At 45.2% G+C, this 25526-nt stretch overlaps 1 protein-coding gene across 1 annotated transcript in view; it reads right to left on the bottom strand.

The window, feature by feature from the left end:
• Nucleotides 1–25526, bottom strand: part of DNAH8 (dynein axonemal heavy chain 8) — a 594173-nt gene that overhangs the window by 324985 nt on the left and 243662 nt on the right. The window contains exons 26-29 of the mRNA XM_045010583.1: nucleotides 20645–20747; nucleotides 15858–16053; nucleotides 11847–12040; nucleotides 3104–3230 (exon numbers count right to left, since the gene is read on the bottom strand). Coding sequence (XP_044866518.1) covers nucleotides 3104–3230; nucleotides 11847–12040; nucleotides 15858–16053; nucleotides 20645–20747 — 620 coding nt within the window. The remainder of the gene's footprint in view (nucleotides 1–3103; nucleotides 3231–11846; nucleotides 12041–15857; nucleotides 16054–20644; nucleotides 20748–25526) is intronic.

The raw sequence follows: 25526 nt of genomic DNA, 5'->3' as shown, positions 1-25526 counted from the left end.
CACGTGCCCCAAAGCTGCAGACTTAACTGAAAGCAATTTAAGAAGTGTTCCTGTCTTTAACACTCAGATGCCTAACTCCCAATGGGGTCCAAACCCCAAATAAATCCGTTTTACCCTGTATAAAGCTTATACACAGCAAACTCATAAATTGTTCACTCTCTATAACACTGATAGAGAGGTATGCACAGCTGTTCTCCCTCCCCCCCAGTTATTAATACATAATCTGGGTTAATTAAAAAGCAAAAAGTGATTTTATTAAATACAGAAAGTAGGATTTAAGTGGTTCCATGTAACAGCAGGCAGAACAAAGTGAATTACCAAGTAAAATAAAATAAAACACGCAAATTTAAGCCTAATACAGTAATAAAACTGAATACAGATAAAATCTCACCCTCAGAGACGTTTCAATAGGTTTCTTTCACAGACTGGATGCCTTCCTAGTCTGGGCACAATCCTTTCCCTTGGTACAGCCCTTGTTCCAGCTCAGGTGGTAGCTAGGGGATTTCTCATGATGACTGCCCCCCTCTGTTCTGTTCCACCCACTTATATATCTTTTGCATAAAGTGGGAATCCTTTGTCCCTCTTTCGGTTCCCACCCCCTCCTTCTCAATGGAAAAGCACCAGGTTAAAGATGAATTCCAGTACAGGTGACATGATCACATGTCACTGTAAGGGCTTGGCTACACTTGCAAGTTGCAGCGCTGGTAGAGGCTTTCCAGCGCTGCAATTAGTAACCATCCACACCTGCAAGGCACATCCAGCGCTGCAACTCCCTGGCTGCAGCGCTGGCTGTACACCTGGCTGGGTTGGGGTGTAGCGATTGCAGCGCTGGTGATCCAGCGCTGCTCATCAAGTGTGGACACACACCAGCGCTTTTATTGGCCTCCAGGGAATAAGGAGATATCCCAGAATGCTTTTAACTAAATTACTCCCTTTGTTTTGTTATGCAGCCTCTCTTTGTTTTGTTGTGAACCTCCGGAGCTCCGAGCTCCGTTTCTACCGGAGCTGTTTATCAGCTCCTGTTTGCTGTGATCAATCTGTGAACAATCAAATGAGATCCTCCTCCCTGTTGTGAACGAGCTCTGTGGAGCTCCTCCGTTGCCGCTGCTGCTATCTAAAAAACAAACAAAGCTCCTGTTTGCTGTGATCATCTGTACCTGGCTGTAAACAATCAAATAGAGGCAGGCAGGGAAACAGTGGGGAGTCCTGTTGCCTGCAGGCTGTTTGCAATTAAGAGTTAAGACTAAGGGGTCGGAAAAATGTTCTGATTTTTTCAAGTCAGGAAGCTAACACACAGTGTTGGCTCCAAAAATCCACTCTCTCTCTCCCCCCGCTCCCTGTCACACTAGAGCCCACTCCACCCCCCTCTTTTGAAAAGCACGTTGCGGCCACTTGAATGCTGGGATAGCTGCCCATAATGCATCACTCCCAACAGCGCTGGAAATGCTGCAAATGTGGCCACACACCAGCGCTGGTAGCTGTGAGTGTGGCCACACACCAGCGCTGCTCCTACACAGCTGGATGACCAGCGCTGCAAACTACCAGCGCTGCAAACCGTAAGTGTAGCCAAGCCCTAAGACTTCATTACCCACTTGCCAGCACGCACATATACAGGAAGACTTACAAGTAAAACAGAACCATCTACAGTCAATTGTCCTGGTTGGTTGATGGGAGCCATCAAGATTCTAAACCACCATTAAGGGCCCACCCTTTGCATAATTACAATAGGCCCTCAGAGTTACATTTCATATTTCTAGTTTCTTATACAAGAGTGATACATTTATACAAATAGGATGACCACACTCAGTAGATTATAAGCTTTGTAATGATACCTTATAAGAGACCTTTTGCATGAAGCATATTCCAGTTACATTATATTCACACTAATTAGCATATTTTTATAAAATCATATAGAGTGCAACGTCACAATCTGAAGCTCACATTCATTGAAGGAGGTGAGGAAAGAAAACAATGTGTCTTCTTTTTCAGCTTATAACCCTGTTACGGACCAGAATGCCTCCTCTTCTGCAACTTCTTGATCCAAGGGGTTTTAGCAGGGAATTTGGAGCAAAAGTCTTGATGCCAGTCAGTACTAATGATGTTGGTGCCAGATGGGTACTCAACTCCAATGAGGGCTTCTTCTGCCTCGCACAGTGCCAAGAAGCCTTTGTCCAGCATTAGTGGTGCTTGGCAGAAGGTTCAACAACAGAGGATGGTCTTGGAGAGCAGATCTCAGACCTGATATGCAGGGAAGTACCAAGATGGATAGGCCTCTTTTTGGAAAACCTCACCACAGAGGCTGGCTTTACTACTCCCAATGGAACAGCTGCATTAGCCGTTGTTGTAGGCTCTAGAAACCATGTACACCAAAGGAATCAAACATCTCCCTCCAGGCACAGGGAGTAAAGGTACAGCAAACTGCACATGAGGACACAGAATGGGTCTCACCCAGGTATATAAGGCATCTAACATAGGAGTCCATCTCAGGAATTATCACTGACCAGGATACACAGTTTTTAAAGCTCCTATGGGTAGGGCCCTACCAAATTCACAGCCATGAAAAACGCATCATGGACCATGAAATCTAGTTTCCCCACCATGAAATCTGGTGCTCTTTTGTGTGCTTTTACCCTATACTATATAGATTTCACTGGGGAGACCAGCTTTTCTCAAATTGGGGGCCCTGACCCAAAAGGGAGCTGCAAGGGGGTCACAAGGTTATTTTAGGGGGGTCATGGTATTGTTACTCTTACTTCTGCACTGCCTTAAGAGCTGGGTGTCTGGCAGGGCGGCTGTTGGCTGGGCGCCCAGCTCTGAAAGTGGCGCTCTGCCAGCAGCAGCACAGAAGTAATAGTAGCAGCACCGCAACCCCTCCTTGAGGACCTCCTCACCTCCAACTCCTTTTTGGTCAGGACCCCTTCAATTATAACACCATCAAATTTCAGATTTAAATACCTGAAATAATGAAATTTATGATTTTTAAAATCCTATGACTGTGAAATTGACCAAAATGGACCACGAATTTGGTAAGGCCCTAAATATAAATATTATATTCATTTATTATATTATATTATGTACAAAGAAAAAAGAGAAATTTTCGTACCTGTATGTAATTCAATTGGACCTACAAGAATAGTAGGTTTTAAATCCTCAATCTCTTGTTCAAAAGTAGCATAATGAAGAATTTCTGCTCTGATTTCAGTCAGAGAGGGACTGCTAGCCAGAAATTGCTGTGGGTAGTTTAAACTCTCAGTTAATAAATGGTCTTTTTATCTCATCAGTAAAACAAACCTTAATATTATATATCACATTTTGAATGTGTAAAAGTTGTGAACCTAAAAGGCCAAATTTTGAACTCCCTGCAGTAATGGGGTGTTCACCCCACATTAGCCCTGAAGGGGTTAAGGTGGTCAAGGAGGGGACACTTAATCTCTACAGTTGCACCTGACAGGAGACTCAGGGAATTATAAGTACTAATTGCAGATGAAGTCCAGCTGAGGGAGAGATGGAAAATGATTAGAGGAGGTTTGTAATAGCAGGAGGATGCAGGGAGAGAGTCTGAAGTCATTCTCCAGGTGGGGAGGAGGAAAACCATGGGGAAAATAAGCCCTGGGATTCGAGCCTTGGAAGAAGGGTCAACCCCAGAGAAGTTGTGAGGAAAGAAACCCTAAGAAAGCAGGATAGAAAGAAGCCCAGGGAAACATCTGCAAGGATGGGGAATGTATAGACTTTGGCAGCTGTTTCCCTGGGCTTTTTCATACCCTACCTTCTCAGGCTTTCCTTCTCCACCCCTTTGGGTAAACCCCCATCCCTCAGGGTCAGGATCCCAGAGCTTCTGCTCCCCCCTGAGATTTCTTCTTCTCTCCTGACTAGGCCCAGAGAGTGACTGCAGACTTCCACATTGCAGCCCTCTTCTGCTCTCACATCCTGGCTTTATACAAGCCTCATCTACTTCTGCCCAGATGGCTCAATCTTCAATTAGTGCTTGTCTGTTAAGCCTAAATTTCCCTCCAGGTGCAGTTTTCTAGTTTAATTGGCCCCTACTGGGCCCCTTTGCTCCTTTAGGGCTGGTAAGAGATAAACACTCCATCATAACCACACAATGAAAGAGCTGCATCAAATATATGTGTGCTTTGCACAACTATATGGACAAATTGAGTAATTCCATGCACAAGTATCAGTATGTACATGCAACTATAGGATTTTGTCCTGCAATTGTCTATGTGCTTGGTTTTACCATTACACGGGCCTTTGAAAATTTGGTCCTCAGCACATTAAAATAGCAAATTATATATTCATTGTTGTTGTGGATGTATTAATTATCTAGTATTTTTTCTTAGACTATAAATCTTGGAGTAAAGATGTAATTTTTGATGTGCAGCTGGGCACATAATTACTGTTTTGTTTAAAAAAAGGGAAAAAACCAAGGCAGAGCTATAAAATAACTCAGTGTTAGCCAGTGTACACCATACTGTTATGTCATATTTGAGCACAAAATTCTGCTTGAAAGATTTTACTTTTAGAATCCTGAAGACAAGCATACTCCAACTCTTCTCTTGAAGTGGCCCCAACTCCTTCTCACTGCTGAATGCCCCACCTTTCCCTCCTCTGTCTTGACTGAGTATCAAGTGATGAAAGCGCCTTCCTCTACTCCCAGTCTCTTATCTGAGTACAGATCAACTTTAGGCTCCATAACAGCCTCTCTTTCTCAATACACTCTCCATATGTCTGACACCTCTCTTTTGCAGGTTCCTTCCATGAAAATGCATACAGGACAGGCAGTGAGGGGAAGCTGGACATATTGAGAAGGCAAGCTGCATGAACCGGGTGGTCCCCAGCAGGATTGAAATGGAGCAAGGTAGGATTGTGTCTAAGCAACAGTCCCAATTGTGCTCAATGTGCCACCGAAGAAACCCAAACTCACTGTATTTCCTAGTAATAACTCCCTACAATCTATTCTAGGAAACTGGACAGTCCTAATTATAATTAATAATTTAAAATTGAAAAGTGTCATAAGGATAAATTTTCTGCAGCAAAGAAAATGAATGTATCAGTTTATTTAAATGAAATATAAATATAACCGCACTTCTGCTTCCATTCTGTTTTCAGTTTTCAAATCAGAATAGTCAAACACAAGTAACAGAGGTGCTGTCTTTTGAATAACAGGTTATTTAATCATAATTGGAGTGTTTTGAGAGTGTTGTCTTTGTACAGTCACAGTTGTGGGATGTGTCCTTGGATGCTGCAGGACTTCAGAAACTTCTAAAAGAGCGGTGTCCATTGAGTGCTACATGAACTCTCTCTCACGTTACCAAATATCCCGGGCTGAAGTTATATGGAAGAGACGAAGTCCTCAACTATCTCATTTCCTTCTGCTGGTGTAGACGTTTGGGCTCAGGTAGAAGGCCAGGCTCTGAGACTCTGCCCTCGTGAGGTCTCAGAGCCCAGACTCCTGCCCAAGCCCAAACATCTACACTGCAATTTTATAGTACCACAGCCCAAGCCTCTCTAGCCCAAGTCAGCTGACCTGAGCCAGCTGTGGTCATGCTGTGGGTCTTTTATTGCAGTGTAGACATACCCTAAGTCAAGAGAGTGGTTCAGAGTAGAAGTGTGTATTAAACTCAAAATAGCAGCCCTACATATTTTCAGTAAAGATGTTACAAAGGCAGGCCATGGTTTCTTTCTTAGCCTTAGTGGAGTGAGCTCTGAGTCCATGAAAGGAAGATCAGTCAGGAGAGCCTGCAATACACTCAAATCTTTTGGAAGATACAAATGCTAGGAGAAAAGCTTTGTTTAGAGACATGTGACACAAAGAGATCTCTCCCAAGGGCTCAAATTATCCCTTCTTCATCCTCATGAGGATTAGACTGAGATCACAGATCAAAACAGGGACTTTAAATGGAGGAAAGATTGATCAGTTCTTTGAAGAAACTCTATCAACAATGACCCTTACAGCACCAGCCCACAGCGAAACAGAACACAGAAATTGCTGAGAAAAGCACATGAATTCATGATATGGAAAGGCCCATCAATTTCAGGTAAAGCATATATTCTAGGATTGAAAAATCAGAGCAGAATATTTTGCATTTTCCAAGTAGCATTTTAATATAGATGATTTTCCACACTGAAAAGTATAAGCTGTACACTAGCAGAATAAGCAAGGCAGATGAAGTTAGACTCCCATGGTCTAAGTAGCCAAATGAAGAGATTTGGGATTGGAATGTTGAATTAGATTAAGTCAACAGGAGATACAAGCAGATATAGCCATTTCTCAAGACAGCTTTTGGAGTTCTGTGAACACTGAATGTCTGGCCCAACCTGGTGCAATCAAAGGGTATGTCTACACAATCTGCAGCAGTGAGCCTCCAAGTGCTAAAAACAGGTGTGTAGATATTGCAGCTTAGGCTCTAATGATTAAAGAGGGGCTTCAGAGCGCGAGCTCCAGCCCATGTCACAAATTAAAAGCTCTGTCTACATGGCTATTCTTTGCATTGTAGCACAAGCCTCATGAGTCTGAGTCTGTTGACTTGCAAGCTTGCTGTTGACTTCCAAGATCTCCATTGCAGGCTGCCATGGGCTGTGAAGGTGTATCCAAAAGGACTCTTGCTTTATCTTGTTTTATTTTCCCAATTAATTGAATAATCAAGGCTTTGTTCCAATTCTAAAGGAAAATTACAGAGAGAAAATTTATGTCCATCATGCCCTTGATCATATTCTTGAATATTTCACATAAATATTGATGACAAACAAATCTGTTTCTGAGTGATTGCATTTCTGTGAGATCCAATACACCATTAACTGTTTTAGCAACTGTTTGCATTAATTTGGCTGAGCACAACTCTGCTTCTTCTCAAGGACATCATCCTTGCCAGTGAGTTGCAGAAATTCCATGGTTGGTACACAGGCACTTTTGGGGTCATACTGTGTGTGACGTTTCCTTGTGTCCTGTACCATGGGCATAAAGGATATAGCTGTCCCAACCACCCCCCAATTCCTTTGCTAATACAGAACCCATGTTACAGGATTTCGCAACAGAGAGAAAAGACAGTTGGTCGTGGTATATATATTGACATCTAAGAACTACAATTACTGTAAGGGAAGTAACCATTTCTTCTTCAAGCTTGTCTACATATATTCCACTCTTGGTGTCTCATAAGCAGTGATCTGACGCAAGGAGATGGGTGCTCAGAATCTACGTAAAGATTGTACTACAGCTCTGCCAAAAGAAGCATCAGACCTTGATGATTCTATTATGGAATTTTTTGCTGTTGTTGATTTTCAGGCCTAACTCAAGAAAGTGTCAGATAATTTGATGAACGGAATTCTCCACTTGTTGATGTTATTTCCCTCGGACCAGGGTTACTGTTACTCCTCATTTCTGAGATGAGCCACTAACACTGATAAGCATTTGGTGATGCTCAGTGTTGTCAATAGTCTAAAGTGTAGAACCCTGAATTGGTAGTGAGCCTCTCCTTCTTGAAATCTTTGGCATTTTCTATGAGAGATGTGACTGGAGATATGGAAGTATGCATCTTGCAAAGCAAGAGTTACAATCGAGTCCTGTGGATCTAGCAATGGAATTATGGAGCCCTTAGTTAGCACTTTGAAGTTGAAGTGGCAAAAGAAGGTGTCATATTTGGATGTTGTTTGTTCCTCTCCTGTGCTGCCGCAACCACTATGGAACCAAGTATAGGTGCGCAGATAGGTATACAAATCCAGTGGACAGTACCTGGTACCTCTTCTCCTCTTTCTCAGAGGTTGGTGCAATAGATGCCAAAGTTTGGCAGATGTTTTTTGTCATTAAGAGCTAGCAGTAGCTGACCAGGCATGGAAGCATGCAGTATATCAAAGAGATTGTGGGAGCTCTCTTCTAGTACATCCCCAGGTATTTCGAGAGACTCCTCAATATGGCAGATTAAGTCCTCAAAGTTCTTAGTCATCCAACTGGTTTGGTGTGGATGGAACCACTGCTTCGTCTGGGACAATGATGAGATGCCAGCTGATATAGTGTGTTCCTCCACAGAAGGAAGTTCCTCCTCAGAAATTTTCTCTGTATGCTCAGTCTGACATATAGGAATCTGAGCTACTTAGCTCCTGGAAAAGGAAAGGGGAGGTGGTCCTAACCCTAGATGGAAGTTCAGAAGAGGGCGTTATCTGGCATTGTGTAAGCCACAACGGCTTCAAAAAGGTCATGAAGGCATGCAGTAAGAAAAGGGACCTGGAGGTCAAAGTGGAGTGAATCAGGAATTATGTCTTTCCCTGTAAATACTTGATGTATGTGGTGTATAGGAGGCCCTTGATTTCCTCTTGATGCATAAGGCTCCCATGAATGAAACCTTGGGGAGTATATACGGGACCCTTCCATGGTATTTCAGAATCAGAAAGGAGGATCTAAACTAGCCAGGATTCCAGGGAGCACCATGGAATACATCTTGCTTGGTGATGAAGATGTGCTCATGCAGCAGTGATAGTCAGTGCCATAGCTGAGATTTTCAGCAAAGTGGAGAGTAACAGAGTCTGGCTCTGCTGTTACCTGGGGATCTCCTGGTACCATACATGATTAAAGTACTGAGAAAGATGATGTCATGCAAACTGGTGTGGAGGTTGTCTCAGTCCCTGAGACAGTCTTAAGAGTACAATGCAATGAGCTCTCAGGGCTCCAGCAATATCCAATTTGGACTGTGGTGTTCCCACGGTGTGGGAGTGATGAAGCAATTTCAGCCTTCTTTTTGGTCAGGTCTGCAGAAAGGTATCTGACTTTACATTTGCCAGAGGAGTGATGCTCCTTTCTCCCACTGGCTGAAGACTTACAACTGTTTCACAGCCCTACCAGGGTCCATAGTCAGAGGTGGATTAAGATACATTGGGGCCCTGGGCTCAAAGAACATTTGAGCCCCCTACAACCTCCCTCCCGCCATGGAGCCCTGCCCCCTGCCTGATCACCAATTGGCAAGACCCAACAGGACAATACCCAGTTTTGCCAAAAAGGAGCTTGGGGAGGGGTGAGCAGCGGCGATTGAGAGTGGTGGTGGTGAGCGGTGGGGCTCGGGCCAGCCCTGCACAAGGGAGGAGGGGGACTTCAGCGAGTGGCTTGGGCCAGCTCTGCATGGGGGATGGGAGAAGCGCTTGGGCCAGCTCAAGGAGTAAGGGGAAGGGAGAGGGGCTCAGGTGAGCTCTGTCCCTCATGGGGAAGAGGGGCTTGGGTGAGTGGGGTCCCTCATGCAGGGGGAGGAGGAAAAGGGGCTCAGATCAGCTCCACGCCTGGGAGGGAAGGGGGAAAGGAAGAGGGACTGGGGTGAGCTCTGTGCCTCCGGGGAATAAGGGAGAGGTGCTCAGGTGAGTGTGGCTCCATCCCCACACCAAGCAGGAGAGGGGGGCTTGGTCCAGTGAGACACAGGGGCTGGGGGAGGGAGGGGAGCCTTGGTCCATCGTGTCACAGGGACAGACTCGGGCCACCTCAGCTGCTCAGCCAGCATGGCCTGGGGGCGGAGGGAATATGGATTGCTAGCCACAGGCTGGGCTATCTTGATTATCACTTCAAAAGTTTTTTTCTCTTACTTAATTGGCCTCTCAGAGTTGGTAAGACAACTCCCACCTTTTCATGCTCTCTGTATGTGTATATATATCTCCTCAATATATGTTCCATTCTATGCATCCGAAGAAGTGGGCTGTAGCCCACGAAAGCTTATGCTGAAATGAATTCGTTAGTCTCTAAGGTGCCACAAGTACTCCTGTTCTTTTTTCTGGAAAATATGCTTTAGTCAAATACAAGTTACTCAGCACAATGCAAGGGTAAGGTTTGATAACTTGCATTATATAGAAGGTTAGACTAGATGATCTAATGATCCTTCTGGCCTTAAAATCTAATAATGTTAATTACATCAATGAACAAACCAGAACTGAAGAACAGGGTTAACAAGCCAGCATATAACGAGGCAGAGAGCCAAAGACAACTGCAGAGACTATGCAACAGTGTGGAACTACCTAAATCTATCTAGCCTAATTATAAAAACAGAGAAAACACAAAAAATAGCTCAGTACAAATGGTTATTTTGGAGATTTTTAAAATGAAAAGCCAATGAAAGATTGAATGTGAAGACTGGAGCTTCTGACCTTATGTTGACAGGGGTGAGGAGGAGCTAAATGACAGCTGGGGCTAGGCACATTCATGGTTCCAGAGGACACTGCACTTCCAAGAGTTCTATCTGAATGCACCTGGAAGCATCTGTCTCCCAAAGTAGGAGCCCATACTTGCAATACACAAAGCAGAAACAATAGCAGTTCAGTCTTATTTATATCCCTTTCTCTAGACGCTCCCACTTTTGTGCTTTTTTCAGGAAACATTCTTACAAAATATTATTTTATCAAGAAATATATATCCTTCGCTAACATTAAGCATGCTGGGTGCCACAAAATTCTGGACATAAATACTCAGAGTAGTTTAATTAATTGCAGTATTTGAGGTATTTTTAATTCTAATTAATAGAAAATGCAATTGTAAAAGTAAATGTCATGGTAAAAGAATATTATGCTGCAGTAAATTTCCATTTTTAGTGCTGCTCACCATAATATCAGAAACTGAACTTCTGGCACCCACATTCCCATTGTGTGGCTAGAGAATTCTCATATGTCTAGCGCTGTAAAGCCATTAGGGGTATATCTACACTGCAATTAAACATCCATGGCTGAATTACGTCCAGCTGACTCAGGCTCACGCTACTGGGCTGTAAAATTGCAGTGTAGATTTTTGAGCTTGGGCTGGAGCCAAAGCTTTGGGACCCTGCAAAGGGGGAGGGTCCCAGAGCCTAGGCTCCAGCCTGAGCCTCAACGTCTATACTGCAATTTACAACCCCGCACCCCAAACCTCATGAGCCCGAGTCAGCTGACACAAGCCAGTCATGGGTGTTTAATCGCAGTGTAGATATACCCTAACTCACCTCACTTGTGGGGTGCTCCTACTTAGGAAAAATACAATATATATAGTTTATTTCTGTTGCTGTAAGGTCATAGTGATTTCTTTCAGCTGTTAATCAATTTATTTCCACATCCTTTTCCTCCAGTCTTCTTTGTCTTCTTATTTCAGAAGATGAAGAGACTTATAGAGTAGAAGCTCATGCTAAAATAAATTTGTTAGTCTTTAAGGTGCCACAAGTACTCCTGTTCTTTTTATAAAGTAGTGGTTCTCAACCTTTCCAGAGTACTATATCCCTTTCAGGAGTCTGATTTGTCTTATGTACCCCAAGTTTCACCTCACTTAAAAACTACTTGCTTATAAAATCAGACATAAAAATACAAAAGTGTCAAAATACATTATTACTGAAAAATTGCTTACATTCTCATTTTTGCCATATAATTATAAAATAAACCCATTGGAATACAAATATTTTACTTACATTTCAGTTTGATATTGAGCCGGTTTTTCACTTGTGAGCCTTGTCATTCGGTAGCTGGACGGCAGCGGTATTGTATTGCCCCCCTTATTTCTGCGCTGCTGCTGACGGCAGTACTGCCTTCAGAGCTGGGCATCCAGAAAGCAGTGGCTGCTGGCCAGGGTATTCAAGTTGTTTGTGGCAAGGGAGGACTATTTTTTTTTAATCCCGCTTCCAACCCACCCCATAATACCCACTTCCACCCGCTCCCGCCTTGTTTGTTGAATTTTTATCCTGCTTCTGGTATTATGGCAGTGGGTCCTGTGAGACCTGCGGGACCCCTGTCCCACTGCACGGCTCTAGATCCTGTTGTAAAACTAGGCAAAAATCTAGATGAGTTGACATACCCCCTGGAAGACCTCTGTGTACCCCTGTTATAGAGGATATTCCTCTAGAAATGCTCATCAATAAATTTACCTGAACTTTAGCATCTCTGTCTTCTGTCCACAGAACCTTATATTTCTGAAAGTCTTGCAGTGCTTCACTAGCTGCTTTTCTGACAGAATTTACAGACGAGGAGAGGAGCACAACTAGTTTAGAAATATCTTTGTGTTCTGCGACACCTGGATAAAAATTTCTTAGCTTTCTTGCAGGAATCTCATCAAGTACTTCTGTAAAATAAACAATTTACATAAAAAGTTAACAAACCATTAAAATCCACCTTCACATTTCCAAAAATATAAAACTATAATTTTCTCCCAATATATTTGTAACAAAACAGAAGACAAAAGAGTTAAACCAAAAATTGTGGAAGTTTCAAAATCTGTAACCTGTACTTCATTACTGCTTGGGTTGTTGCATCCCATTCCCCTATCCTCTATCTATATGTTGCGTATTTGCATTTTAAATGTTCAGGGACTTTGTCTTCATTCTTCTTGTAAAGTGCACACCTAGCACAATTTTGATGTTATTTTATGTAAAGTGATATTTGTTAGGTTTGTTAAAATAATACATTTCAAATATTTAACCATACAAGCTCTCTCAAACAGTATGAGGTACTTTATCTCTTATATGCGACACCCTTGTTATCGCATGAAAGACCCTTTTCTAAGCAAACTGTGCCAAAATATGTAGTTTAAGGAGCTGTAAATGTCACTTGTCGCCCAAGAGACACATTTTAACTTCAATTTCTATATGTGAGAGGTTAGTACATATAAGTCCATTAGGGATGTCAAACGATTAAAAAAATAATTACAATTAATTGTGGGATTAAAAAATAGTCAAGATTAACTGCAGTTTTAATCGCACTGTTGAACAATAATAGAATACTAATTGAAATTTATTATAAATATTTTGGATGTTTTTCTACCTTTTCAAATATATTGATTTCAATTACAACACAGAATACAACGTGTACAGTGCTCACCTTGAATTATTTTTTATTATAAATATTTGCACTGTAAAAAAGATAAAGAAAATAACAGTATTTTTCAATTCACCTCATAAAAGTACTGTAGTTTAATCTCTTTATCGTGAAAGTGCAACTTAGAAATGTAGGGTGTTTTTTTACGTAACCACACTCAAAAAACAAAACAATGTAAAACTTTAGAGCCTGCAAGTCAAAGCATGTAGGGACATATGAATTTTAGCATATCTGGCACATAAATACCTTGCAACGCCAGTTGCAACAGTGCCATGAGAATGCCTGTTCTCGCTTTCAGGTGACATTATAATTAAGAAGCGGGCAGCATTATCTCTCATAAATGTAAAAAAACTTGTTTGTCTTAGCAATTGGCTGAACAAAGGGGAGGACTGAATGGACATGTAGGCTCTAAAGCTTTACGTTGTTTTGGTTTTGAGTGAAATTATGTAAAAAATAATAATTCTACATTTGTAAGATATTTCATGATAAAAGATTACACTACAGTACAAATATTTGTAATAAAAACAATAAGATAAAGTGAGCACTGTACACTTTTGTATTCTGTGTTGTAATTGAAATAAATATATTTGAAAATATAGAAAAACATCCAAAAATATTTATAATAAATTTAAACTGGTATTTTATTATTAAGAGTATGATTAAAAATGTGATTAATCACTATTTTTTAATCTAGTTAATTTGTTTTGCATTAATCACATGCATTAACTGTGATTAATCTGCAGCCCTAATTTACATACAATTGAACACATTTTTAAAAGTGTGATTCCCAATATTTTTGTTGACAATTATTGTTATGCTATTTTCTCATGTTTTCTTTAACAGAGTCAAAAATATTTTCATGAAGTAATCAGGGCTGGCCTTAGGGAAAATAGCACCCTGGGCAAACTTGTATTTTGGCGCCCCTGACCCCAGCTGCCTTCCCTGGCTCCCTACCCCACTCCCATCGCCCAAGCCCCCACTGCCTCCTCCCCCACCCCTCATTGCCCCAAATTCCCTTCTATGACCTCGCACTCCAGGCCCACCCTGCTTCTTGCCTCTTAACCATAGCACCACCCCAGCCCACATTATCCACACATATGGCTAATCCTTTCCTGCAGTGACTCACATCTGGATGCCACAGTGATGGGCATCATAGGAAACCCCACAGAAGTCACTTTGACTCCCCCCGCAAGTGTCACAGGGATTCCCTCATTTGGTCATTGAGCAAGACAGCCAAGACAATGCAGTAGGCGGTCTTCTGCACTCTTACAGGGTGGGAGGGCTCTGGGGCAGTCTTGTATTTCTCCTGCACCTCCAAAACTCTCCCACTCAGCACGGCATCCAGCTGCTCTGCCAGAGCCCCAGAGGGTTGGCAGCCAAAGGGGAGGTGCAGCTAGGGGCATAGGAAGGGGTCCCTGGGAGCTGGGACCACAGGGAGGGGTCCCCCAGGCTCTTGGGGCACAGAGAGGGGCCCCTGGGAGCTGGGTGAGCTGGGACGTAGAGGCACAGGATGGGCCCCTGGAAGCTGGGGGCACAGGGAGGGGTCCCTTGGAAGATGGGGGAGCTGGGGGAACAGGAAGTGGTCTCCTGGGAGCTGGGGGGGGACTAGGAGCTGGGGGCACAGGGAAGGGGCCTCAGGAGCTGGAAGGGCTGGGAGATGGGGGCATAGAGAGGGGGTTCCCTGGCAGCTGTAGGAGGCTGGAACCTGGAGCACAGGGTCAGGACCCCGTAAGACTTACTGATCTCTCTACTCTGCAGTTTTAATTCCCAGATCCTTCCCTTCCCATCCCAATCTAGAAGAGGCCAGCAACTTCCAGCTCCCATTGGCTGGCCGAGACGCCACACTCACATTCCATTAGGCTGAATGGCTTTCATTCAGGCCACCCATGAAAAGAGGAACAGCAGGGCTGGGACAATCAAGGGGGAGAAAGGAGGAAAGGATCTGGCTAGAAGTCGCAGAGTGCAGAGGCAGAACTTGGAACCAGCTTGGGAAACCACGTGGGGCAGTGAGTAGGTGGCCTCCACTCAGGAGCAGGGAAGCGTATGCAACGCTCCATGCCAGGCTGCACCCCGCAGGCAGCGAGGGGAAGCCCAATCCCCTGGCCTATGCATCACAGTGCCCTCCTGGCTACAGCACCCTGGGTGGGCACCCACATTGCCCTGCCCTAAGGCCAGCCCTGCAAGTAATGCTTTATGCATCCCTACATTCTCTCATATCATGGCATATTAATTGAACTCTTAATATTCTGTGCAACATATGCCCCTTGTGAATTAAATGACAATCTAGTTGCCTATTTAAGTTACTTATATGGCCACCATCACCTCAGCATCCAAGCATCCCACAATCTTTAATGTATTTATCCTTACTACACTCCTGTGAGTTACAGAAGTACTGCTATCCTGTATTTACAGATGCATATATATACAGATGCATATACTACAGTTGCAGAATTGAAGCACAGACAGAAAGCTTGTGGTGGAGCAGGTTACTGAACCCAGGTCTCGTAAATCATACCTAGTGCCCTAACCACTCTAGCATCCTTCCTCTCTCTTAATAATGCTGGTAATTATTCTGCATATGTCCACTTTAGGAATGCAGATAATAATGAAATCTTTCAATTGTAATGTCAGTGACCTGAATCCTAATAACAGCACTGCCACTCTTTCCCTTATTAACCGTCCAGTGAATGAAGTTTGCATAACTTTTTATTGTACCCAATAACATGATGGGCTACATTCTTCGGTACTAAGAAAGTAGGAGCAGTACGTAAAGGTAACACTAACAAGTTTATGTTGCTTGAGATTAAAGGGGAAACTTATACTGTGACAATATTTATATTATGCAATAGTTTATCTGATTATTGCGTAGTTTCCTACTACTTTCATGAGTTTGGAATAGCCACTTCTGTTAAATACAACTGTCTAAATTAAAGTAAAAATAGGTAAGGTAATCCAAAAGAATACACACTAGGTTCCTTTCAAACCAAGTGAGAATAATCATGAAATATTCAGAAGCAAAGACATTTTATTAGAAGAAAAAAGTTAAAGTATGCAAAAAACCTTACTTTCTTCTTTTTTGGCTGCTTTCCCTGCTACCATACTGGGTGATGAAGAGACAATAGGTACATTTCTGTTCAGTAATATACTCGATTTTTGTAAGTGTTGCTGTCCCCAATGTGCGACTCCACGACTTACTTCCAGTGTTAATTGGATCATGCGATTGATGACTTGCTGAATATCATCTAAACTAGGAACCATTACCTACACAAAATATAAAAAATGTTGTTTAAATAAATGCACCATAACCTAATTTTCCAAGGGCTACATTGAGCCTTTCATCATAGTCCTGCTAAGGGTGTTGCATAGCTGTGCCATCCCGTAGAAGCTCAAAACGATTGTGACTCAGAAGCACTCCTCTGAATCACAATTGTCCCGAGCTCCTGTTTTACCCAGGGATGGACATATGCAACATTGCCCTATTGCCAGCCACAAAATATTACCTTTCTTGTGTCCAACTACGCAGTGCCATTGCTGGTGCTGACACCCCCCCCCACCCCAAAAATTAAAGGATTGCACTGCCTGCCCAGAAATATTTCTGAAGTTGGGTGTCCTCTCCAGCTACCTATTCTGTCTGGAGGAAGTTCATCCCCCCAACCAGTGTGAGATTTGTCAGACCTTCACACCTATGTATTGCAAAGACTGACAGACTAAGCTTCAGGCCCTTCTAATTCAGGAGTAGCCATGAGAGAAGCTGAATTATCCAAGGTTCCTGGCTGGAATCCTTGAAGGAGCTGACAAAGATAGATACAGGTTCAAAAACCTTCACTTCTGGATTTGCAAAGCTTACCTCAACTTCCTCAGCATCATTACCAGGAGCAAGACCTTTTCTGAAAATGTTCTGTAGTGTCACAATGCAATAATCATACAATTATGATTAAGGCATATTCATGTTTTTGGTCCCAGATTCGATTAAATGTATTTTTAAAGACACAGATTTTTCTCCTCCTCCTCCCCACCCACTCCCATGGTATCTATGGGCAGAGTTAAGGTAGTCTGGGTACCCTAAATGTGCATTTCCATATCTCAATATGTTTGCATTTCTTTTAAATTTAACATTTATTAAATTTGTTGGATTCATGGCAAGCAGTGCTGAAAATTCAGGATGTGGAACAGAGTCCTAATTAAATAAAGTTTGAAGCATCATCAAATCTAAATCTGCTCTTGAAGGCAAATTCAAAGCATAATATTTATTAAAGATATGGACTGACTTCCAAGGAGCAGATTTACAGATTTTTTCAATAGAAACATGTTTAAGGCAAGCAAAAGACACTGTCACTGCCCTAGTACAAAGAAACCTTACAATAGGTGGCACAGGGACTACAGCTTACTCATAACATTAAATGATACATTGTTTAACACTCCTGGAAAGAGTCTGAGCAGATATACTAAGAATCATAAAGGTCATAGTGTAACAAATAACCAAAATGACTTCCTAAAACTGGTAGTTCTATTGAAATAATACAATAAAACTACCAGAAGTCTTTTATTTATAGGTAATCTGAGTGAGCTTCCCATCCTTGAATGGAGGCATATCTGTCACTAGATTCTTGGTAGACAGAAGCCAGGACAAGTGAACTCCTTTTCCACTTGATGTGGGTCTTTCTGCCCGTCTAATAAGAAGATAACATCATTTGCAAGTGTCACTTGCATGTCCATGTGATTCTTTCTGGGAAAATACATTGATTTTTAACTACCCCTCTATGGAACATAGGTGAAGTCTAGCAAATTGTGTCATGTAGGTTCAGGAGACCATGTGTCCCAGAGGCCTGAGGCACACCCTTGCTGATGTTTTGGTGAGCCTGTAACTGGGTAATGAAGTCCACTATGGTCTGGAATCAGGGCCGGTGCAAGAAAGTTTCGCGCCCTAGGCGAAACTGTCACCTTGCGCCCCCGCCCCCCAAGCCCTGCGGCAGCTCCGCCCTGAGACGTCCCCCCCGTGGCAGCTCCCCCCCCCCGCCCTGAGGTGCCACCTCCTGTGGCAGCTCCCCACCACCCCCGGGGAGACGTCCAGCACCTCCCCACCCCAGCTCACCTCTGCTCCAGAAGCCCTGCTGTTGGCTGTCGCCGGGCTTGTGCCACATGCGCTAAGCAGAGCTGCGGAGCTTTGCCCAGCCACCGGCACCACTGCCAGCAATGAGAAGAATGGCATGGGATGGAGCGGCCGCTGCGCTGGGAGGGACAGGGAGTCTGAGCCGCCGGCAGGCAGCCCAGGGGTTCCCCTGGGTCAGTGCGTCGCTGGCAGCCCGAACCCCTGGGCTGCCGGCGGCGCGCTGACCCAGGGGAACCCCTGGGCTGCCTGCTGGCGGCGGTGCACGTTCCCCTGGACTGCCTGCCAGCAGCGGTGCGCTGACCCAGGAGAACCCCTGGGCGGGCTGCCTGCCGCCAGCGGCGCACTGACCCAGGGGAACCCCTGGGCTGCCTGCTGGCGGTGGCGCCCTGACCCAGGGGAACCCCTGGGCTGGCTGCCGGTGGCGGCGCCCTGACCCAGGGGAACCCTGGGCTGGCTGCCGGTGGCAGCGTGCTGACCCAGGGGAACCCCTGGGCGGGCTGCCTGCCAGCAGCAGTGCGCTGACCCAGGGGAACCTCTGGGCTGCCTGCCGGCGGTTCAGACTCCCTCTCCCTCCCAGCACAGCGGCCACTGAAAGGCTTTAAAAAAAAATTGGGGGCGCCGCTTTTTGACGCCCCCAAATGTTGGTGCCCTAGGCAGCCGCCTAGTTGGCCTAAATGGTAGCACCAGCCCTGTCTGGAATCTTTACCATAGGAAATACACTTTTGCTGACTTTGAATCCAGCAGCATCCCTATGTATTCTATGATAAGGGTTATAGTGAATGTGGGCCTTGTTTATTCTGAACTCCAGTGAGAACAGACTGAAGAATGTTTGAACTGTGCTACTTTATGGGTGATTTCTCTGTGATCAACCAGTCATTGAGATATGGGTAAATTTGTGTGCCTCACTTTCTTAAATGTGTTGCCACCACTTCAAGGCCCTTGGTGAATACTCAGTGCAATTCTACAAAGGGTAGAACCTGTACTGATAGTAAGTCTTTCCTACTAGGAATCACATGTACTTCCTGTGAGCCAGCTGTATAGACAGACACAAGTCAGAATCTTGGAATCAACGGACACTGCTGGCCAAAAGAATCTGAACTTAGGTGCATTGGGTGCATGCACACCAACAGTGAAATATATATAGTCAAGCACTTGAAGGTGGTGGTCAAGATTTAAAGCCTGGGGACTTAGCTTCTGCCATTAGACTGAAAGTCTTGGTGTTGAGAAGGCTCTGGGCCTAACTAAAACCTAATAAAAATGTGTGGGTTTTGGCTATATAAAAATAAAACAAAATAAGCATAACTAGTAATAAATACCTAACTACTATACAAAACACTGAATCTATAATAAAGGATTGTGGGGAAGCAGGTGGATACATCCTAAGTTCCATCTCAGCTGCCATGAGTGATAAAAAAAAGAAGTGGGGGACATCCTATATGGGCCCATCCTTTATGCCCTAAGGGGGTGTATCAGAATATGTAGGGTGCAGGTGCAACCCCAATGGACACTGCTGGTCAAAAAAAAAAAATCTCATGTTCATGGAGCACACATGCACCTTGAAGTAAGATCCTTTTCCAAAAATATCTCAAAGAAGAACGTTTGGTTTGGGGATAATTACAACATCCCTGTAATGTATTTAACTCCATCTCAACACAGTTTTTGTCAGAAAATGTAAATTTTTGGTTTTAATTACAGTTTTCATATATTAACACTATATAAGAATGCTACCATGTGACACTTCTAGAGATTTTAAGATATGTAGTATCAATCTCAAATGACGTTTTAAATATATAACTCTCATGGCTAGATTCAGCAGTATGCTCCAGCTGCTTTATGCCACTCTAGAGTAGCATAAAACAGCCTGAATATATTGGCCAGTTATGCTGGATTTAAAGTCACTTTGTTTTGCCAGATCACTGCAAAGCAGCTAGAGAGTATATCCCTTCCCTCCTTTCCTCCAAATTCCACCTACTTGTTGCACTTCCCTGTATACTCATATTCCTGTCTTCACCTCCCTCATGAATCCCTATGTAAACCCACATGCACACTCCCTCATTTGCTACTCTCATCTACCTTCCCTGTTAAATAGATCTGGTGAAACGAATTACTTTTGAAAAGAAGTATTTAGTATTAATGGCAATTTTTGCCATTAATTTTCATAACAACGTTTATTTGTTAGCACAGGCTGGTGCATAAAATCTTCAGAGAAACCTATGAAGAATTTCTCTTTTTCCAAATGATCACCACTTCCCATTGTTCGCAATACAAGTGAGGTGATGTGCCTTTCCAAATGCTGGCTATGACAAAAACACCACAACACAAAAACTATCAACACAATCACATAACCACACCAAGGGCTGAAGTCATAAAACAGCCAAAGCGTCAATATAAAACAGAACCAATCTAACATTTCAAACACCAAAAATAAGGGAGAAATTAACAGCCAAATACAACAATAAAAAAACCAGAAATGAACAAATTTGAAATATAGTTGCTGACAAATACTACACTATATAAATGGTTCTGATCCCAGCAGCTGGCCACTGTAAGAGGGAACTGAGGATGTCAGGCTGTGAATACATTTTACCAAGGGGACACCTGCCTTGCCCCAGCAGTCACTGTTCTTTTAGATGGCTTCAAGGTCAGCACAGGTATCACACATCTCACAAGTGGGGATATGGAAATGTAATTCTTAGATAGCATCTTCTTACTTTGCTGAATATAATATCACAAATTGCTTACCACATTAGGAATAGCAAGATGCACTTCAGCTTTTAGGAAAGAAACAACCTCTTCAGATTTGCTTGCCTGAGCAAAAAAAGCTGTTCGTCCAAAGGTGCTGGTGCTGAAAATAAAATTGAAATATATTATATATACTTCACCATAAAACTTTTCAATTATAATGCCATCATCATTTGAGTTACTGTAAAAGGAAATTACTTCCCTTGAAATTAGGCATCTCTGAAATCATTTTGGAGAATTCTCACCCCAGGATCTCAGCTCTGTAACACAGGACAGACAGAATGCCCTAGTTCTAAAAGTTTTTAATGTCTAAGGGTAGTGGTAGCAGCCAAGAGCACCACCGTCCCCACCAAAGATAGTCACGTGTCACCCTGGACCTAGCCACTGCCCTTAGAGCCTTCCAGTCAGTACTTGTTTAAGTGTGATGGACGACTCCTCAAAATTATGAAATCTGCTCACCAAGCATTTCAATCAGGTCCTTCAATAGGGTGGAAAGTGAAATTGCCAGGATGATAAACCAATATAAAATGATCAACACATGATTAAAAACATACTCCAAAGACAAAAAAAATGAAAACAAGTTGCAAGAATCAGGACACTTTAAAACGGACAGTTTCCAAATTCTAAAATGCAATGGCGTCACCTGGAGTGGAGCACCCACAGGGACAGCACTTGAAGAAGAACAGACAGTTTCCAAATTCTAAAATGTAGTGGCTAGGTGAGTGAGAATTCTTCAAGATGATATATTTAGTGAACCAGAAAAACTACTACGTAATTTCCTTCTCTCAAGATTCCTTCTCTGCAGGGTACCTGTGCTGAAATTCTGGCTCCACTGAAGTAAAAGCCAAAACTCCTATCGACTACAATGGGGCCAAGATTTCACTTTGTAGCCAAAAGCATGAGTCATGTCCCGCCTCACCCCCCAAAATGGACAAAGCTGCAATAAGCACAAAAGACGGTTACTCACCATTGTAACTGTTGTTCTTCGAGATATGTTGCTCATATCCATTCCATGTAGGTGTGTGCGCGCCGCGTGCACGTTCGCCGAAAGACTTTTACCCTAGCAACTCAGTGGGTCGGCTGGGCGCCCCCTGGAGTTGCGCCACCATGGCGGCGGATATATACACCAGCCGACCCACCCACTCCTCAGTTCCTTCTTGCCGGCTACTCCGACAGTGGGGAAGGAGGGTGGGTTTGGAATGGATATGAGCAACACATCTCGAAGAACAACAGTTACAACGGTGAGTAACCGTCTTTTCTTCTTCGAGTGATTGCTCATATCCATTCCATGTAGGTGATTCCCAAGACTTACGTAGGCGGTGGGGTCGGAGTGAGATGTTACAGAATGCAAACTGCTGAGCCAAAGGCTGCATCATCTCTGGACAGGAGACCAAAGAGCAAAGGTCCAGATCGAGGACCAGGTAGCAGTACGACATAGCCCGGGAAGAGTATGTGAGTCGGAAAGGCAGCAGAAGAAGCCTGAGCCCTGGTGAAACGAGCAGTAAGGTGGCTCGACGGAACATGGGCCAAGTCACAGGAGGCCTTTCATCCAGTCTGCCAATACAACGAAGAGTTGGGGGCGTACAAAAGGGCTCGCCCGCTCGACATAAAAAGCGAGCACCCTACGGACGTCTAGGGAGGGCAGATGTGCTCCCGTCGCGATGAATGGGCTTCAGAAAGAAGACCGGAAGGAAGATATCCCGGATGATATGAAAGGTCAACAGCACCTTAGGGAGGAAGGCTGGACGTGGTCACAACCGCTCCTCGTCCTTACGCCACATAGTGCACCGTGGGTCCACTGTGAGAGCCTGAAGCTCGGAGACTTGCCTAGCCGATGCAAAGGCTACAAGGAAAAACTGTCTCTCAGGACAGGTACCTCAGCGAGCATGCTGTCAGTGACTCGAATGGAGCAGGCATAAGTCTGCTTATAACCAGGTTGAAGACCCATGAGTTGCTGGGGCGGTGAACTCGGGGGCATAAATACCCCAAGCCCTTGAGGAACGTAGAAACCACAGCGTGCGAGAATATGAAGCGGCCACTCTCCCTTGGAAGGAAGGTAGAGACGGCTGCCAAGTGCACCCTTAATGATGAACTGTGCCAGGCGCTGCTGTTGGAAGATCATAGGCAATCCCAGAGGAAATAGTTCGGAGCCTGTGTGGGGGAAATATTGTGTTTCGTAGCAGCAAGAGAAAGACTGCCAGTTGGGCAGATACGTTAACCGAGTGGAAGGCTTCCTACCACCCCGGGGAATGCTGTAGGACTGAGGCCGAACAATGTAACTCGGATCGGTTTAGGCCCGCAGCAGGCATGCGGAGATGTGCAGGGATTGCAGGTCTAGGTGGTAAAGTCTGCCGTGATCCAGCGTCATGAGGTCTGGGCAAAGAGGCAGGGGAATCGGATGGCTACCGACAGGTCTAGCAACCTGGTGTACCAGTGCTGCCTGGACCACGCTGGAGCGATCATGATCCGATGCGCTCTGTCCCTGCGGAGTGCTAGCAGGACCTTGCGAACCAGCGGAAGCGGTGGGAAAGCGGACGGCAGACGGCTCATCTACAGCATCAAAAAAACAGCCAAGATCGAGTCCTGGGAGAGGCCTTGGCATGAGCAGAACTTGTCTCTCGTTTCGTTCCCGCGAGAGCGAAGTTCCAGAAATGTAATGGATAACATCCAGAGGAATCAACCACTTGAGAGACCGGAAGGAACTGTTAAGGCGATCCGCCAGAGAGTTCCGGACCCTTAGGAGAAAGGGCGCTACCAGGTCCGTCAATTGAGCTGTGCAGGAGTCCCGGAGCTGGATAGCTCCCTGCAAAGAGAGGAGGACCGTGCTCCTCCGTGCTTGTCTATGCAATGGGTGTCCGTTGTGTTGCCTGTGAACACTGAGACACAAAAGTCTCGTAGGTGCTGCTGAAGTGCCTGGTAGACAAGGCAGACTGCTCTCAACTCCCGGACACTGATATGCAAGGGCAGCTGTTGAGCCAACCAAAGGTCTGGAGTGGGAAACTAACCCAAGTGAGCACCGCAGTCAAGAGATGGGGGCGTCCATCCGGAGGGACGCCGAGGGTGAGGAGGATGGAACAGCACCCCTGCACACATCAGGGAGGGCGTCGACCCCCAATCGAGGGAGCCTAGGACGCTCGGGGGGATCGAGGCGACCATGACCATGCTGTCTCTGGCCGTGTGGTACACTGATGTGAGTCACGGTTAAAGTGTACGGAGGCGAAGCCTGGCATGTTAGGTCATGCACGTGCAGGCAGCCATGTGGCGCAGAAAACCTCGGCAAGTTCAAGCCAAAGATGCCGGGAAGGTCTGTAAACCTTGTACAATGGTTACCATCGCGTGAAAGCAAGGCGTAGGTAAGCAGGCTGTGCGATACTGAAGTCCCGGGTGGCCTCAGTTAAGTGTATTCCCTAAGTGGGAATCCGGGTGGATTTCGCTATGTGGATTCTCAGGCCTAAACGCAGGAATAGGACCTCGTCGACGCCCACAGGAGTGGTAACTTGGGCCTCGGTGGTCCCTGGAATGAGCCAAGCGTCCAGACAAAGAGACCGTGTATCTGACGGTGGCGGAGTGGGCGGCGACTACAGGCAGACACTGTGAATACACATAGGGCTGTATAGAGGCCGACCGGGAGGACCGTAAACTGTAAATGACGGTTGGCCACAAACCGGAGGTACCTTCTGAGCGGAGGATAAATGGCGACGGGAAAATACGCGCCCTTCATATCGAGGGCGGCATACCAGTCTCCGGGATCCAAGGATGGGATGACGGTCCCCATGGATACCATGCGGAACTCCAGGTATATCATAACTGGTTGAGTTCCCGCAGGTCTAGGATAGGTCTGAGACCTCCCTTCACCTTGGGGATCAGGAACTAGTGGGGGTAAAACGTATGCCCCTTTCGACCATGGAACCTCCTCTATAGCTACGATGGTGAGGAGCGCCCGCACCTCTTGCAAGAGGAATTGCTCGTGAGAGGGGTCCCTAAGAGGGAAGAGGAGGGATAGGCTTCTGCCCAATTGGTGGTTGGGAGGACTCTGATTTTGGTCCCTAGGGAGTCTCCACCAACTCCTACGACTGCCTCAGCGTCGCCTGCTGGCAAAGCCCTGTCGTTTTCCAGGCGCAGGGTAAGGACGGTAAGGCTGGCGGAAAGGTCGGCGGTGAGACATTGGCATGTACACGCCGAGAGGGAGTGCATAGTGACCTCGCTGTCCTTTGGGCCTTGCAGCCTAGGGCCAGTTTTGAGAACAGGCCTTTGTCGTTGAAGGACAAGTCCTGTATAGTGTGCAGCAGCTGCGATGGAAGGCTTGATAACTGGAGCCATGAAATGCACCTCGTGGCAACACCCGAGGGCAGAGCCGAGGCTGTGGAGTCCGCTACCTCCAACAAGGTGTGGAGGGAAGCTCTCGCCACTTTGAGCCCTTTTTCCAGGAGGGCATCAAACTCTTGACGGGAGATCTGAGAACCCGACTCCGTAAAGTCTCCCACTAGATGACAAGGGAGCAGGGGGAAAGACGTACATATAGGTGCCCGTAGCCCCAGGAGAATACCATGCACATGCATTCGACTCCCGTGCCTACGGGCGGGATAGTGGCCACTTGGAGATTCATAGTGAATGCCACCCGTCTCGGGAGGTCCTGATGGGCCCCCAGGCCGATTAGGGGAGGGCCCAAGGAGTACGCTTCTGCCACCGCTTCATCTGGGGAGGGGCAGACGAAAAACCGGGGCAAGTGGGTCTTGTGTGGGCTCACGCTCCTGGACGACCTGCTGAACTGTTGGGATGTGGGAATCCGGTGGCAGAACCGGACTCCCACCGTACCGGTTGGAGGGGGACGACTAACTGTCGCCCCTGGTACCCAGTGCTCTGACGGAACAGAGCACGATGG

The sequence above is a fragment of the Mauremys mutica genome, chromosome 3 (assembly GCF_020497125.1).
Source record: "Mauremys mutica isolate MM-2020 ecotype Southern chromosome 3, ASM2049712v1, whole genome shotgun sequence".
NCBI lineage: Eukaryota > Metazoa > Chordata > Testudines > Geoemydidae > Mauremys > Mauremys mutica.
Note: the sequence above shows the minus strand (reverse complement) of the source record. Positions and strands in the feature narration are given on the sequence as shown.